Here is a 13,564-nt window from a genome sequence, read left to right on the forward strand (position 1 = left end):
ATTAGAATGGTTCCTGCAATTGCACAATAATATGCTATTAGACAACGGACCATGCACGTGCTAACCTCGATTGTAAACCTAAGTGCTTCCAAAAATTGTTAAAAACCAAAAATCACTCTCCCGAAAGTTTCATTCCATTTGAACTCCCTTTGATATTCCTTTTCTGCGAAACACTGAAATAGGCAAAAAAACAGCAATTTAGACTGGGCCTCTGGTTAATATGTTAGTCCCAAAAATAATATAAAAGTGTATAATAAATCTCATTAAACATCCAAAACAGATAGTATAATAGCATGGAACAATCAAAAATTATAGATACGTTGGAGATGTATCACCTACCGATAGCTCATCTAACAGAACTCCCAAATTAACTGTGCTGAGGCTGGAGTAGTCATGAGATGGGTAACCGGATGGGAAGTGGACTCAATATTAACTAGTTGGATGGGTAACTGCAAAGGTTTATTATAAACCTTTGTAGTGACCCATCCATCTAGTTAATATCGAGGTCTTTGTTTTGTAATTTTTGACATTTTTTGTTTTTTGAACACATGTTGATTGGCTGACCGTTTCTGTTGCATTCCCTAATAGCACACAATTCATCGGAGGGAACTGTATACCGTATATCGCACACACATTGATATGGCTGCCCATTGTTGTTGTTCTTCCTCATCGTAAACAGTTCTGCTGGATCAACTATATGCCCTTCATCGCTCACGCAACTAAAATCTGAACCGTGTTTGATGCATCCGTCATCGCAAACGTTTTGGACATTTTTTACGGTTCTCTGACACCACCGTTTGTGATTATTGCATCGCACACAGTTTCTCGAAGGGTCTCTGATCGTAGTGTCGCGTTAGCATCATCCTGTAGTAGTGGTTACTTGCTCATTACAAATTATCTTGCTATCAAACTACTTTGTTACTTACACTTTCAGCACTTGCACACATTACCTTGTTGAAAACCACTTGTCATTTCTTTCTGCTCCTCGTTGGGTTTGACACTCTTACTTATCGAAAGGCTACAATTGATCCCATATACTTGTGGGCCATCACCAACCAAATTAATTAATTATCTGCCTAATTGGAAAAAAATCCCTACTTCTAATTATCTGCAGGTATAATTAACTCTCTATCTAATTAATTAGTTTTTGAGTCGATTTGCAAATTAACTTGGTGCAAAACAAATCCTATTTACATGGCCTAATCAATTGCATATGTAATTAACTATCTAGCTAATTAACTCCATTGATGGTTTGATTTCTGAATTTATTAAATGCTCGATTTTCAAAATATTTTCGCATGAATGACTGCTACGAACGACGATGACGACTACCGAATATTGTAGGACAGATTTCCTTAACGGATTTTTTGACATTTGAATGGACACAATTGATTTGAGAATCTACCCTGTTTGGCTCTTTGTATGACTAACAAGAAATATAATATGATCGTATCCACGGATGCATGTATGTGGCGGTCTGATGACCCGTCTTCCGCCACGGCCATCCTCGACACCGTGATCCACGCCCTGGCATTGTCGATCATTGCGCCGGCATCAGGCCCGGCCACGGCGTCCTCCATGGTGTCATGCACTAGCGTCCCTCCGCAAGGGCGCACGGATGCGTACGTTCATAATTAAGAAAGTCATTTTTGTATATCGGAAAACTTGTGATTGTCAATTAATAGTAGAGATAATGATAAATAAATGACACAATATGCGGGATTAGCCTTTGTTATTGATAAATATCTGATTTTGTTTTGGAAAGTTATCGAGAAAAAAATTATGTCTGTCTTTTAGGAAGGTGATCTCAAATATATGGTGTGATTTTTGAATTCTTAATTACCTATTATTTATATGATTTAATTAAAGCAACACCTGCCAAAGCTAGTACGAAGCAAGATCTGGATTTAGTTTTTGATGGGAGGGAGAAAATCCAACGGGAAGGGGGTGGTGTGAGGTGAGCAGAAAATAGACAGATGAAAATAAACCGGGGAGGGGAGGCTACCCTTTTAGGAGTAGAGATAATTGCTGACTCGGTTTCCAAATTGATTCGGTAAAAAAAAATCCTATTTAAATGGCCTAATCTATTTCATACGTAATTAACTATCTAGCTAATTAACTCCATTGAACTCCATTGATGGTTTGATTTTCGAATTGATTCAATGCCTGATTTTTAAAATATTTTCACATGAATGGCTGTTAAGAACGACGATGAAGACTAATGAGTATTGTAGCATAGATTTCCTTAACAGAGATTTTGACATTTGAATGGACACACTTGATTTGGGAATATAGCCTGTTTGGCTATTTGTATGACTCAAAAATATAATATGACCGCATCCACGAACGCATGTAGTGGCGGTCCGATGACCCGCCTTCCACCACGTTCGTCCTCGACATCGTGATCCACCCCTGGCATTGTCGAGCATCGTGCTGGCGTTAGGCTCGGACATGACGTCCTCCATGGTGTTGTGCACGCGTCCTTCCGCAAAGGTGCACGGATGCGCATGCTCATAACAAAAAAGATATGTTATTTCTGTTGTATTAGGAAACTTATGATTGTCAATTAATACTAGAGATAATGATAATAATAAATGACATTGTGCCCAGGATTAGCGATTTGTTATTAAGACATATCTGATTTTGTTTTGAAAAGTTATCGAGAAAAAGCTTATGTCTGTCTTTAAGAAGGTGATCTCAAATATATGATGTGATTTTTTGAATTCTTAATTACTCATTCTTTATGTGATTGAATTAAAGCAACACCTGCCAATCAAGCACGAAACAAAGATCTCCCACTTTAATGGGATTTGGTTCTTAATGGGAGGGAGAAAATCTAGTGAAAAAGGGGTGGTGGAAGGTGACATGAAAAAAATCAGACGAAAATAAACCAACTATCAACTCCTCTTTTAGGAGTAGAGATATATATCACACAAGAATCATTATTCAGATCTTTTTGTTACTGCTGTAATTGCAGTATCTCCTTGTCTACTTAATCTCCAATCTTTGTGTAGGGATTTCTTGGAGACTTAAACAGGGAGATGATTTACTTACCATCCATGTAGAGGAAGAACCCCCAATTCAATTTATTCAAACTGTTATACTGTTGGTGCTCTTCACAGGTCTCACTACTAGCACTGCAATTGTCACACTTTAGAATCCAAATTACACCAAGGTCCTTAACCACAAACTGTTAAGTAGTAACCAATCCAAGTTACAGGCTGTGAAGTGCTTGTTATTCAATATATTTGTTTTGAAACGAGGCAAAAGACTTGCCATTTTCATTGATTAAGAAAAAAAGAATTGCCCGGTTAATTAATGGAAAATCGGGCTAAAACCGATACAACACAACCCACATGACATGGGCATCACCGGCCAACCTGGCCACCGACATGGAACAGAATCCACGACGGCACATGCCAACAGATGGCCACACTCGCAAGCAACCGACAGCTCCGACTTCGACGACGAGAAACAGAAGGGAAATATGCAGGACTCGCGCCGACCGTGCCCTCCGCAAACGACCGCCGAGTGTCTGTCATCGTCACCACCTGGACTCGCTCCATCGCAGCTCCGACTTCAAAGCAACCAAGCAACCACGGAAGAGCACATCAGACACGCCGGGAAGAACCGACTACCGAAGACCACGCCGCGACCCAAGCTCCTCTCGACGCCATCATCGTTGCCAAACAGAAACCAGCGCCCGGCCGCCTCAGCAAACCACGCGGCGAAGATGCCGCCATCGACGGCGAAGATGCCATCATCCACCAATCTCTCAGTCGTAGCCAGCTCCGAGACGATGCCCCAAGAAGGAGAAAGACGCTATGACGCCTCCATCGCCCTTGAGAGTTGAGACACACCCTTTCCATGATGAAGCTGCCCACCCAGTTGCCATCTTTTCTTTCTCCTGGCTGCTAGCAAAGCTGTTACCGCCGTTAAAATAAAAATAGCTCGCCAGTTGGGCATCGCAAAGCAATTAGACGTTGGTGATCTGATGCCTGTAACAAATTTAAATTCACTCAACCACCAATGGGTCCTCACAATGGTGACTATGAACAAATATTTTTTGAAGGCGGTGATAATTCAGCAGTAGAGTACATCTGAACAATTTCCTAGGAGAGACAGGGTGTGGTAGTGTGCACTGTTGCCTCGGATCCAGAGATTCTGCAGGTACAAAGGTGGCCTTCCTCCATTGCTTCATCATCTCATCAACCTCAAATACTCTCTCTCTCTTTAACCTCCCCCTCCCTCTCTCTCTCACTCTCTCTCTCTCTCTCTACTTATGCTAAACCTCTTCGCCACTCCATTAATTAGTTACTAGTGCTAGGCTTGCAACATAAGCAAGACCAAGATTTGGCTCCAATTAACACCTCTAGACCACACAATTCTGTAGAGTTAGCTGCCGCTACTACCTTGTACTCATGTTCTTGCATATACTTGTACTTTGGTAGTTGCATGGTACGATTACAGACAAGCTAGCGTTGCTGTCATGGGTAGGCGGAGCAAATGGTGGGCGGCGGCGCTCGTCAGGTGCTGCGCGCTTGTCATGCTGTGCGTGGGTACAGCCGTCGTCGCCGCCGTGGACGAGCAGGGCGCGGCGCTGCTCGCGTGGAAGGCGACGCTGCGCAATGGTGTTGGCGCGCTGGCGGACTGGAAGGCCGCGGACGCGTCGCCCTGCCGGTGGACCGGCGTGACGTGCAATGCCGACGGCGGCATCACCGAGCTGAGCCTGCAGTTCGTCGACCTCCTCGGCGGCGTCCCGGCCAACCTGGCTGGCGCCGTCGGCGGCACGCTGACCCGGCTCGTCCTCACCGGCACGAACCTGACGGGCCCGATCCCGCCGGAGCTCGGCGCGCTGCCCGTGCTGGCGCACCTTGACCTCAGCAACAATGCGCTCACGGGGTCGATACCGGCCGGGCTGTGCCGGACGGGGAGCAAGCTCGAGACGCTCTACCTCAACTCCAACCGGCTGGAGGGTGCCATCCCGGACGCCATCGGCAACCTCACGTCGCTCCGGGAGCTCATCGTCTACGACAACCAGCTCGGCGGCCGGATTCCGGCGGCCATCGGCCGCATGGCCAGCCTCGAGGTGCTCCGCGGCGGCGGCAACAAGAACCTCCACGGCGCGGTCCCCACGGAGATCGGCAGCTGCTCCAGGCTCACCATGGTCGGCCTCGCCGAGACCAGCATCACCGGCCCGCTCCCTGCGAGCCTCGGCCGCCTCAAGAACCTCACCACGCTGGCCATCTACACGGCGCTGCTCTCTGGCCCGATACCCAAAGAGCTCGGCCGGTGCAGCAGCCTGGAGAACATCTACCTCTACGAGAACGCGCTATCCGGCTCCATCCCGGCGGAGCTCGGCGCGCTCAAGAAGCTCAAGAACCTGCTGCTGTGGCAGAACCAGCTCGTCGGCATCATCCCGCCGGAGCTCGGCTCGTGCAGCGAGCTCGCCGTGATCGACCTGTCGCTCGACGGGCTCACCGGCCACATCCCGGCGTCGCTCGGGAAACTCTTGTCGCTGCAGGAGTTGCAGCTCAGCGGGAACAAGATCTCCGGCACGGTGCCGCCGGAGCTCGCCCGATGCAGCAACCTCACAGACCTCGAGCTCGACAACAACCAGATCACGGGCGCCATCCCCGCCGAGCTCGGCAGCCTCCCGGCGTTGCGCATGCTTTACCTGTGGGCTAACCAGCTGACCGGAAACATCCCGCCGGAGCTCGGCCGGTGCACTAGCCTTGAGGCGCTCGACCTGTCGACCAATGCTCTGTCCGGGCCGATCCCACCGTCGCTCTTCCAGCTTCCACGGCTGTCCAAGCTGCTCCTCATCAACAACGAACTCTCTGGCCAGTTGCCCGCGGAGATTGGCAATTGCACGTCCCTCGACCGGTTCCGGGCAAGCGGCAACCACATCGCCGGCGCGATACCACCGGAAATCGGCATGCTTGGGAGCCTCAGCTTCCTGGACCTGGGCTCCAACCGGCTGTCCGGTGCTCTCCCCACAGAGTTATCAGGATGCCGGAACCTCACGTTCGTCGACCTCCACGACAATGCCATCGCCGGCGTGCTGCCGTCAGGGCTCTTCAAGGAATTGCTCTCGCTCCAGTACCTTGACCTCTCCTACAATGCCATCTCTGGCGCGCTCCCGTCCGACATCGGCCTGCTCACTTCGTTGACAAAGCTCATTCTCAGTGGCAACCGGCTGTCCGGAGCGATGCCACCGGAGATTGGCTCGTGCTCCCGCCTCCAGCTCCTCGACGTCGGCGGCAACTCGCTGTCTGGTCACATTCCGGGGAGCATCGGCCAGATTCCGGGATTGGAGATCGCCCTTAACCTCAGCTGCAACAGCTTCTCCGGCTCGATGCCAGCGGAGTTCGCAGGGCTCGTGAGGCTTGGGGTGCTCGACGTGTCACACAACCAGCTCTCCGGCGATGTCCAGGCTCTGTCTGCGCTACAGAACCTCGTGGCGCTCAACGTCTCCTTCAACGGCTTCTCCGGCCGGCTTCCGGAGACGGCGTTCTTCGCGAAGCTCCCGACCAGCGACGTCGAGGGCAACCAGGCACTGTGCCTCTCGCGGTGCTCTGGTGGTGCAGGCGACCGTGAGCTCGAGGCACGCCGCGCCGCTCGTGTTGCGATGGCTGTCCTGCTCACCGCCCTCGTCGTCCTCCTGGTGGCCGCGGTGCTCGTCCTGTTCGGGTGGCGCCGGCGCGGCGAGCGTGCCAGCGAGGACAAGGACTCCGAGATGTCGCCGCCGTGGGACGTGACGCTGTACCAGAAGCTGGACATCGGCGTGGCCGATGTGGCTCGCAGCCTCACTCCGGCGAACGTGATCGGCCACGGGTGGTCCGGCGCGGTGTACCGTGCTAACATCCCGTCGTCCGGCGTCACGGTCGCCGTCAAGAAATTCCAGCCATGCGACGAGGCGTCCGTGGAGGCGTTCGCGTGCGAGATCAGCGTGCTGCCCCGGGTGCGACACCGCAACATCGTCCGGTTGTTGGGATGGGCGTCCAACCGCCGGACGCGACTCCTCTTCTACGACTACCTCCCGAACGGCACTCTCGGCGGCCTTCTGCACGGTGGCGCGACCGGCGCCGCCGTCGTGGAGTGGGAGGTGCGGCTCGCGATCGCCGTGGGCGTGGCCGAGGGCCTCGCTTACCTCCACCACGACTGCGTGCCGGGGATCATCCACCGTGACATCAAGGCCGACAACATCCTCCTCGGCGACCGCTACGAGGCTTGCCTCGCCGACTTCGGCCTGGCACGAGTCGCCGATGACGACGCCAACTCGTCGCCTCCGCCGTTCGCCGGATCCTACGGCTACATCGCTCCCGGTAAGCATTTCCGTCCCTTCAAAAAATCACTGCAATTCCAACTCTGCTACTCAGTTAAAATTCAATCTCCATCTAAAAGAAAAAAAATCGGATTAACATTTGTCGTCATGGTTGATGCAGAGTACGGGTGCATGACCAAGATCACAACCAAGAGCGACGTGTACAGCTTCGGCGTGGTGCTGCTGGAGATGATCACGGGGCGACGCACGCTGGACCCGGCATTCGGCGAGGGGCAGAGCGTGGTGCAGTGGGTGCGCGACCACCTGTGCCGGAAGCGCGACCCGGCGGAGATCGTGGACGCGAGGCTGCAAGGCCGGCCGGACACGCAGGTCCAGGAGATGCTGCAAGCCCTCGGCATTGCGCTGCTGTGCGCCAGCCCGCGCCCCGAGGACCGGCCGACGATCAAGGACGTGGCGGCCCTGCTACGCGGCATCCGGCACGGCGACGGCACCGACACGCGGAAGGCGGGGAACGCAGCCGGAAGCGAGACGACGGAGGGGATGAAGCGGGCCGATGCGAAGAAGCCCATCTCACCCACCAAACTTATGGCTCTCACTAGACCGGTCCAAACCCAGGCCCAGGTCCAGGCCCGAGCGAGTTCAGGTTCCCTGGGCCTACTCAACAACCGGGACGGATAGTTTAGCCTCAGGTGACTTGGCGGGCCCACTAGCAGTGCGATGTTGACTATGCAACCTTGTGTACTTTAGGGGACCAGTGGAGATTATGTATGTTGTCCCTATTCACTTTTGAGGTGAGTAAACAGAGAGTGCAAGGGGGTGCGTCGTTTTGCTAGGTGCACGCTTTCTGGGTACAAATGTTGTTCTCTTCCGTAGGGATTTAGTGATCATAGGATACTATCTCTAGATGGTCCAGCAGGGTCATGACAGGTCAATAATTTTGTGTACCATAAAATGGGGTATAACGCAATGGAAGTTTGTGTATATTATCCAATTCATAATAAATGGCTATGAGACCAATGAAGATGATTGTCAAAGGGAGCACATACCACCCATTATTCCTATTGTCTCGTTTCTCTTTCTTTAGGCCAGTGGTCCAACACTGTTTGTTCTGCATTACATTACCCAGGTACGTTTTTAGAAGTTGTGGATCAGTTTGTACAAAAAGGATTTAGTGTCACTAGAATTTATTCAACTAAAACAAAAGTTTGGATACAAGTAATATCCGGGGTGTGTAACAGCCACACATGGCGCCCCACCTCTGGTGACAAAGCCACTCTAGCTATACTGTGTACATCAAAATTGCATTCTCTGCCTTCGTGGTCCAGATGGACCTCTTCAAATTCCTTCATTTTCTCTTTAATGTTATTGATCACCATAGCATTTGGCCCTCTAAATTCTGACTTCAGATGATTGATCGTCGCTAAACAGTTAGTTGTAATATGGAGCTTCTTGATGTACAAATCCTCAGCCAAGGCAAATGCATCACGTATAGAGGCTTTTCGGTAATGTCATACCTTCGAAAATCACAACATAAGAGCCGATGTACGTGCCGCTATAGTCTCTGCATATGGTGGCCAATGCCCCTCTATTTTCATTCTTTGAAATCGTTGCATCAACCTGAAACTTGTGAAAAATCTCCTTTGATGGTTTCCACTTTGATGATCGCCGAGCTGAGCTCCAATTCTTAGTCTCACAAGGAATGGGTGTAAGATCATCAAGGTATTTCCTAATAAAGTTGAACATGGAAAGAAGAGGCTGAAATTCATTCTCATGAATCGCTCGCCTTCTTGCCCACCAGGTCGACCACAACGACACTGAGGGAGTCCTGGATTAGGGGGTGTCCGGATGGCCGGATTATGACCTTTGGCCGGACTCCCGGACTATGAAGATACAAGATTGAAGACTTCGTCCCGTGTCCGGATAGGGACTTTTCTTGGCGTGGAAGGCAAGCTTGGCGATACGATATGAAGATCTCCTCCCATTGTAACCGACTCTGTGTAACCCTAGCCCTCTTCGGTGTCTATATAAACCGGAGAGTTTTAGTCCGTAGCACAAACAACAATCATACCATAGGCTAGCTTTTAGGGTTTAGCCTCTCTGATCTCGTGGTAGATCAACTCTTGTAACACCCATACCATCAATATCAATCAAGCAGGAGTAGGGTTTTACCTCCACCGAGAGGGCCCGAACCTGGGTAAAAATGTCGTGTCCCTTGTCTCCTGTTACCATCCGCCTAGACGCACAGTTCGGGACCCCCTACCCGAGATCCGTCGGTTTTGACACCGACATTGGTGCTTTCATTGAGAGTTCCTCTGTGTCGTCGCCTTTAGGCCCGATGGCTTCTTCGATCGTCAACCACGACGCGGTCCAGGGCGAGACTTTTCTCCCCGGACAGATCTTCGTATTCGGCGGCTTTGCACTGCGGGCCAACTCGTTTGGCCATCTGGAGCAGATCGAAAGCTTCGCCCCTGGCCATCGGTCAGATTTGGAAGCTTAAACTACACGCTCGACATTCACGGGGACTTGATCTTCGACAGATTCGAGCCACGGCCGAGCGCGCCGCACTGTCTCGATGGGCATGATCTAGCTCTGCCGCCGGACAGCGCCCGGAGTGCCGCTCAGGAGTCTGCTCCGACCGTTAGTTCGGAGCCGACCGCGCTAACCAGGGACGGACGGTTGGACGCCGCCCCAGGAGCCGCGATCTCTATGGCGATAGAGCCGAATACCAGCCTAGTCCTTTGCAAGGCCCGTGACTCCAAGGTGCCGGACTCCGCTCCAGACTCCGAATCTTCGGCACCCCTTCCGATCGAACCCGATTGGGCTCCGATCATGGAGTTCACCGCCGCGGACGTCTTTCAGCACTCACCCTTTGGCGATATCTTGAACTCCCTAAAGTCTCTCTCTTTGTCAGGAGAGCCCTGGCCGGACTATGGTCAGCAGGGTTGGGATACGGAGGATGAAGAAATTCGAAACCCACCCACCACCCACTTTGTAGCCACTGTCAACGATTTAACCGACATGCTCGACTTTGACTCCAAAGACATCGACGGTATGGACGCCGATGAAGGAGACGACCAAGAACCAGCACCTATAGGGAACTGGAAAGCCACCTCGTCATATGACATATACATGGTGGACACCCCTAAAGCAGGGGATGGCGAGGAACAAACGGAGGATGACCCCTCCAGGAAGCAACCCAAGCGCCGACGTCAGCGGCGCCGCTTTAAATCCCGCCAAAGCAAGAACGGCGAATCCGGCACCGAAGATAACAACACGCCGGACAGTGCCAAAGATAACCCCCTCCAGCAGGATTCAGTGCAGGAGGACGAAGGAGCCAGCCCTCAGGAGAGAGCGGCCGACAGAGAGGTTGAGGACGAAAACTATATGCCTCCCTCCGAAGACGAGGCAAGCCTCGACGACGACGAATTCGTCGTGCCAGAGGATCCCGTCGAACAAGAGCGTTTCAAACGCAGGCTTATGGCCACGACACGCAGCCTCAAGAAAAAACAGCAGCAACTTAGAGCTGACCAAGACTTGCTAGCCGACAGATGGACCGAAGTCCTGGCGGCCGAAGAGTATAAACTCGAGCGCCCCTCCAAGAGCTACCCAAAGCGCAGGCTGCTACCCCAACTTGAGGAGGAAGCAACTCGACCTACATTACCAGCGTACGATGCGCCCGATCGGCCACCCCGTGGCCGTGACAGAGAGACCTTCGGGCCCTCGACCCAAGCCACACCCCGGCACCACTCAAAACAAAACAGAGTACGGGGAGACGCAACAGACTTGCGAGACATACTGGAGGACAAGGCAAGGCAAACAAGATTGATCTACGGATCGCGTGGGCGACCCACATCATGTGATGATAAGCGTCACACTGGATATGATAAATACAGCCAGGCCGAATACAACAGACCGAGCTCATCCGAGCTGCGCCGCGATATAGCCCAGTACAGGGGCGCCGCACACCCACTATGCTTCACAGACGAAGTAATGGATCATCAAATCCTCGAGGGTTTCAAGCCCGTAAACATTGAATCATATGACGGCACAACTGATCCCGTGGTATGGATCGAGGACTACCTCCTTCATATCCACATGGCCCGCGGTGATGATCTACACGCCATCAAATACCTCCCGCTCAAGTTTAAAGGACCAGCTCGACATTGGCTTAACAGCCTGCCAGCAGAGTCAATTAGTTGCAGGGAGGACCTGGAATCCGCATTCCTCGACAACTTCCAGGGCACTTATGTGCGACCACCAGACGCCGATGACCTAAGCCACATAATCCAGCAGCCAGAGGAATCGGCCAGGCAATTCTGGACACGGTTCCTAACAAAGAAAAATCAAATAGTCGACTGTCCAGACGCCGAGGCCCTTGCCGCCTTCAGGCACAACATCCAAGACAAATGGCTTGCCCGGCACCTAGGACAGGAAAAGCCGAAATCTATGCCAGCCCTCACGACACTCATGATCCGCTTCTGCGCGGGCGAAGACAGCTGGCTAGCTCATAGCAATAACATAACCAAGAGCCCTGGTAATTCGGATACCAAGGACAACAATGGCAGGTCACGTCGCAACAAGCACAAGCGTCGCATTAATGGCGACAATACTGAGGATACGACAGTCAATGCCGGATTCAGAGGCTCTAAACCCGGTCAGCGGAAGAAGCCATTCAAAAGAAACCCTCCGGGCCCATCCAACTTAGACCGGATACTCGATCGCTTATGCCAGATACACGGCACCCCCGAAAAACCAGCCAACCACACCAATAGGGACTGTTGGGTGTTCAAGCAGGCAGGCAAGTTAAGTGCCGAAACCAGAGACAAGGGGCTGCGTAGCGATGACGAGGAGGATCCCTGGCTGCCGAACAACAGAGGACATAAGGGCTTCCCCCCACAAGTGCGGACGGTGAACATGATATACGCGACCCACATCCCCAAAAGGGAGCGGAAGCGTGCCCTCAAGGACGTCTATGCGTTGGAGCCAGTCACCCCAAAGTTCAACCCATGGTCCTCCTGCCCGATCACCTTTGATCGACGGGACCACCCCACTAGCATCCGTCATGGCGGATTCGCCGCATTGATCCTAGACCCAATCATTGACGGATTTCACCTCACTAGAGTGGATACAATGCGAAAAATGGGTATAGATCCCTCACGGATTAAACCCACAATGACAACCTTTAAAGGCGTCATACCAGGTGTAGAAGCCAGTTGTACAGGCTTGGTTACACTCAAAGTGGTCTTTGGATCCCCGGATAATTTCCAAAGCGAAGAGTTAATCTTCGACATAGTCCCATTCCGCAGTGGCTATCACGCCTTGCTCGGACGAACCACATTTGCAAAATTCAATGCGGTGTCGGACTACGCATATCTCAAGCTCAAGATGCCAGGTCCTTGCAGAGTCATTATGGTAAATGGAAACACTGAACGCTCTCCCCGAACGGAGGAGCACACAGCGGCCCTGGCGGCGGAAGTACAGAGCAGCGTCTCAAGGCATCTCCCCAATTCGGGTGTTAAACGTCTGGACAACGTCAAGCGCACCCGAAGCAACCTCCAACAAAGCCGGCTGGCACGTTCCGGGTGAGCATAGCAGTGCGGCCCCAACCCCAGCCCTCGCCAGACGGTGATATCGGTACCACGCGTACATAATTACGCTTTGAAAATACCATGGGTATAAGAGGAGGGGCACAACTACGGCATGCCCAGAATGCGGCTCAACCGCACTTAGGGGCTCCCTATTCCGCCGTTTTCTTTTTTTATACACTTTCAGGACCCAACTATTCGGAAGGCCTGTCCGGCAATAAACTCGCCGAACACACGATGCAACAGCTAGGGCGCGAACAAGCTACGTCATATGTCGAGGTGGTCTCTATAACGAGCTAAATACCCATTTTGCTTAAATTTACGCAGCTTGCCCCTGGAGGGGGACATGTCAAATAATCCCATCCCTTGCTTATCGCACTATTTGTATCGTTCTTCTTTCATAGCAGCTCTTTTTTAATAAACAATACATAGCTCTTATCTATTATTGTATTCATCTATTTTTATACAAATATGTTCAGTCATGACATTATGCAACTGTACACTTTGGTACGGCCAATACACCAGGGGCTTAAGTACCCCATAACACGGTGTGAGAAGACCGAACACTCTCACGAGTGCGGCACCCCGAACTTATAGCACTATATGCATCGGCTCCGAATCATGTCTTTGGTCAATAGTTGGGTTTGCCCGGCTCCCATGTTTTGGTACCTTACGTTCCGCAATGTTGGCT

At 51.7% G+C, this 13,564-nt stretch overlaps 1 protein-coding gene across 1 annotated transcript; it reads left to right on the forward strand.

The window, feature by feature from the left end:
• Positions 1-4,222: 4,222 nt before the first annotated feature.
• On the forward strand, positions 4,223-8,322 carry LOC119328140 (LRR receptor-like serine/threonine-protein kinase). Its single transcript, XM_037601168.1, has 2 exons — positions 4,223-7,328; positions 7,449-8,322. The coding sequence occupies exons 1-2, from the start codon at positions 4,490-4,492 to the stop codon at positions 7,964-7,966; spliced, it is 3,357 nt and encodes a 1,118-aa protein (XP_037457065.1). The 5' UTR covers positions 4,223-4,489; the 3' UTR covers positions 7,967-8,322.
• The last annotated feature ends 5,242 nt before the right edge of the window (positions 8,323-13,564 follow it).

This window comes from Triticum dicoccoides, chromosome 1B (assembly GCF_002162155.2).
Source record: "Triticum dicoccoides isolate Atlit2015 ecotype Zavitan chromosome 1B, WEW_v2.0, whole genome shotgun sequence".
In the NCBI taxonomy this organism is placed as follows: domain Eukaryota; kingdom Viridiplantae; phylum Streptophyta; class Magnoliopsida; order Poales; family Poaceae; genus Triticum; species Triticum dicoccoides.

Bases quoted from the DNA above. Each gene is read 5' to 3' on its own strand.
- LOC119328140 (XM_037601168.1), top strand. From the start codon at position 4,490: ATGGGTAGGCGGAGCAAATGGTGGGCGGCGGCGCTCGTCAGGTGCTGC. The intron at 7,329-7,448 runs GTAAGCATTTCC...TGGTTGATGCAG, and splicing joins CTACGGCTACATCGCTCCCG to AGTACGGGTGCATGACCAAG.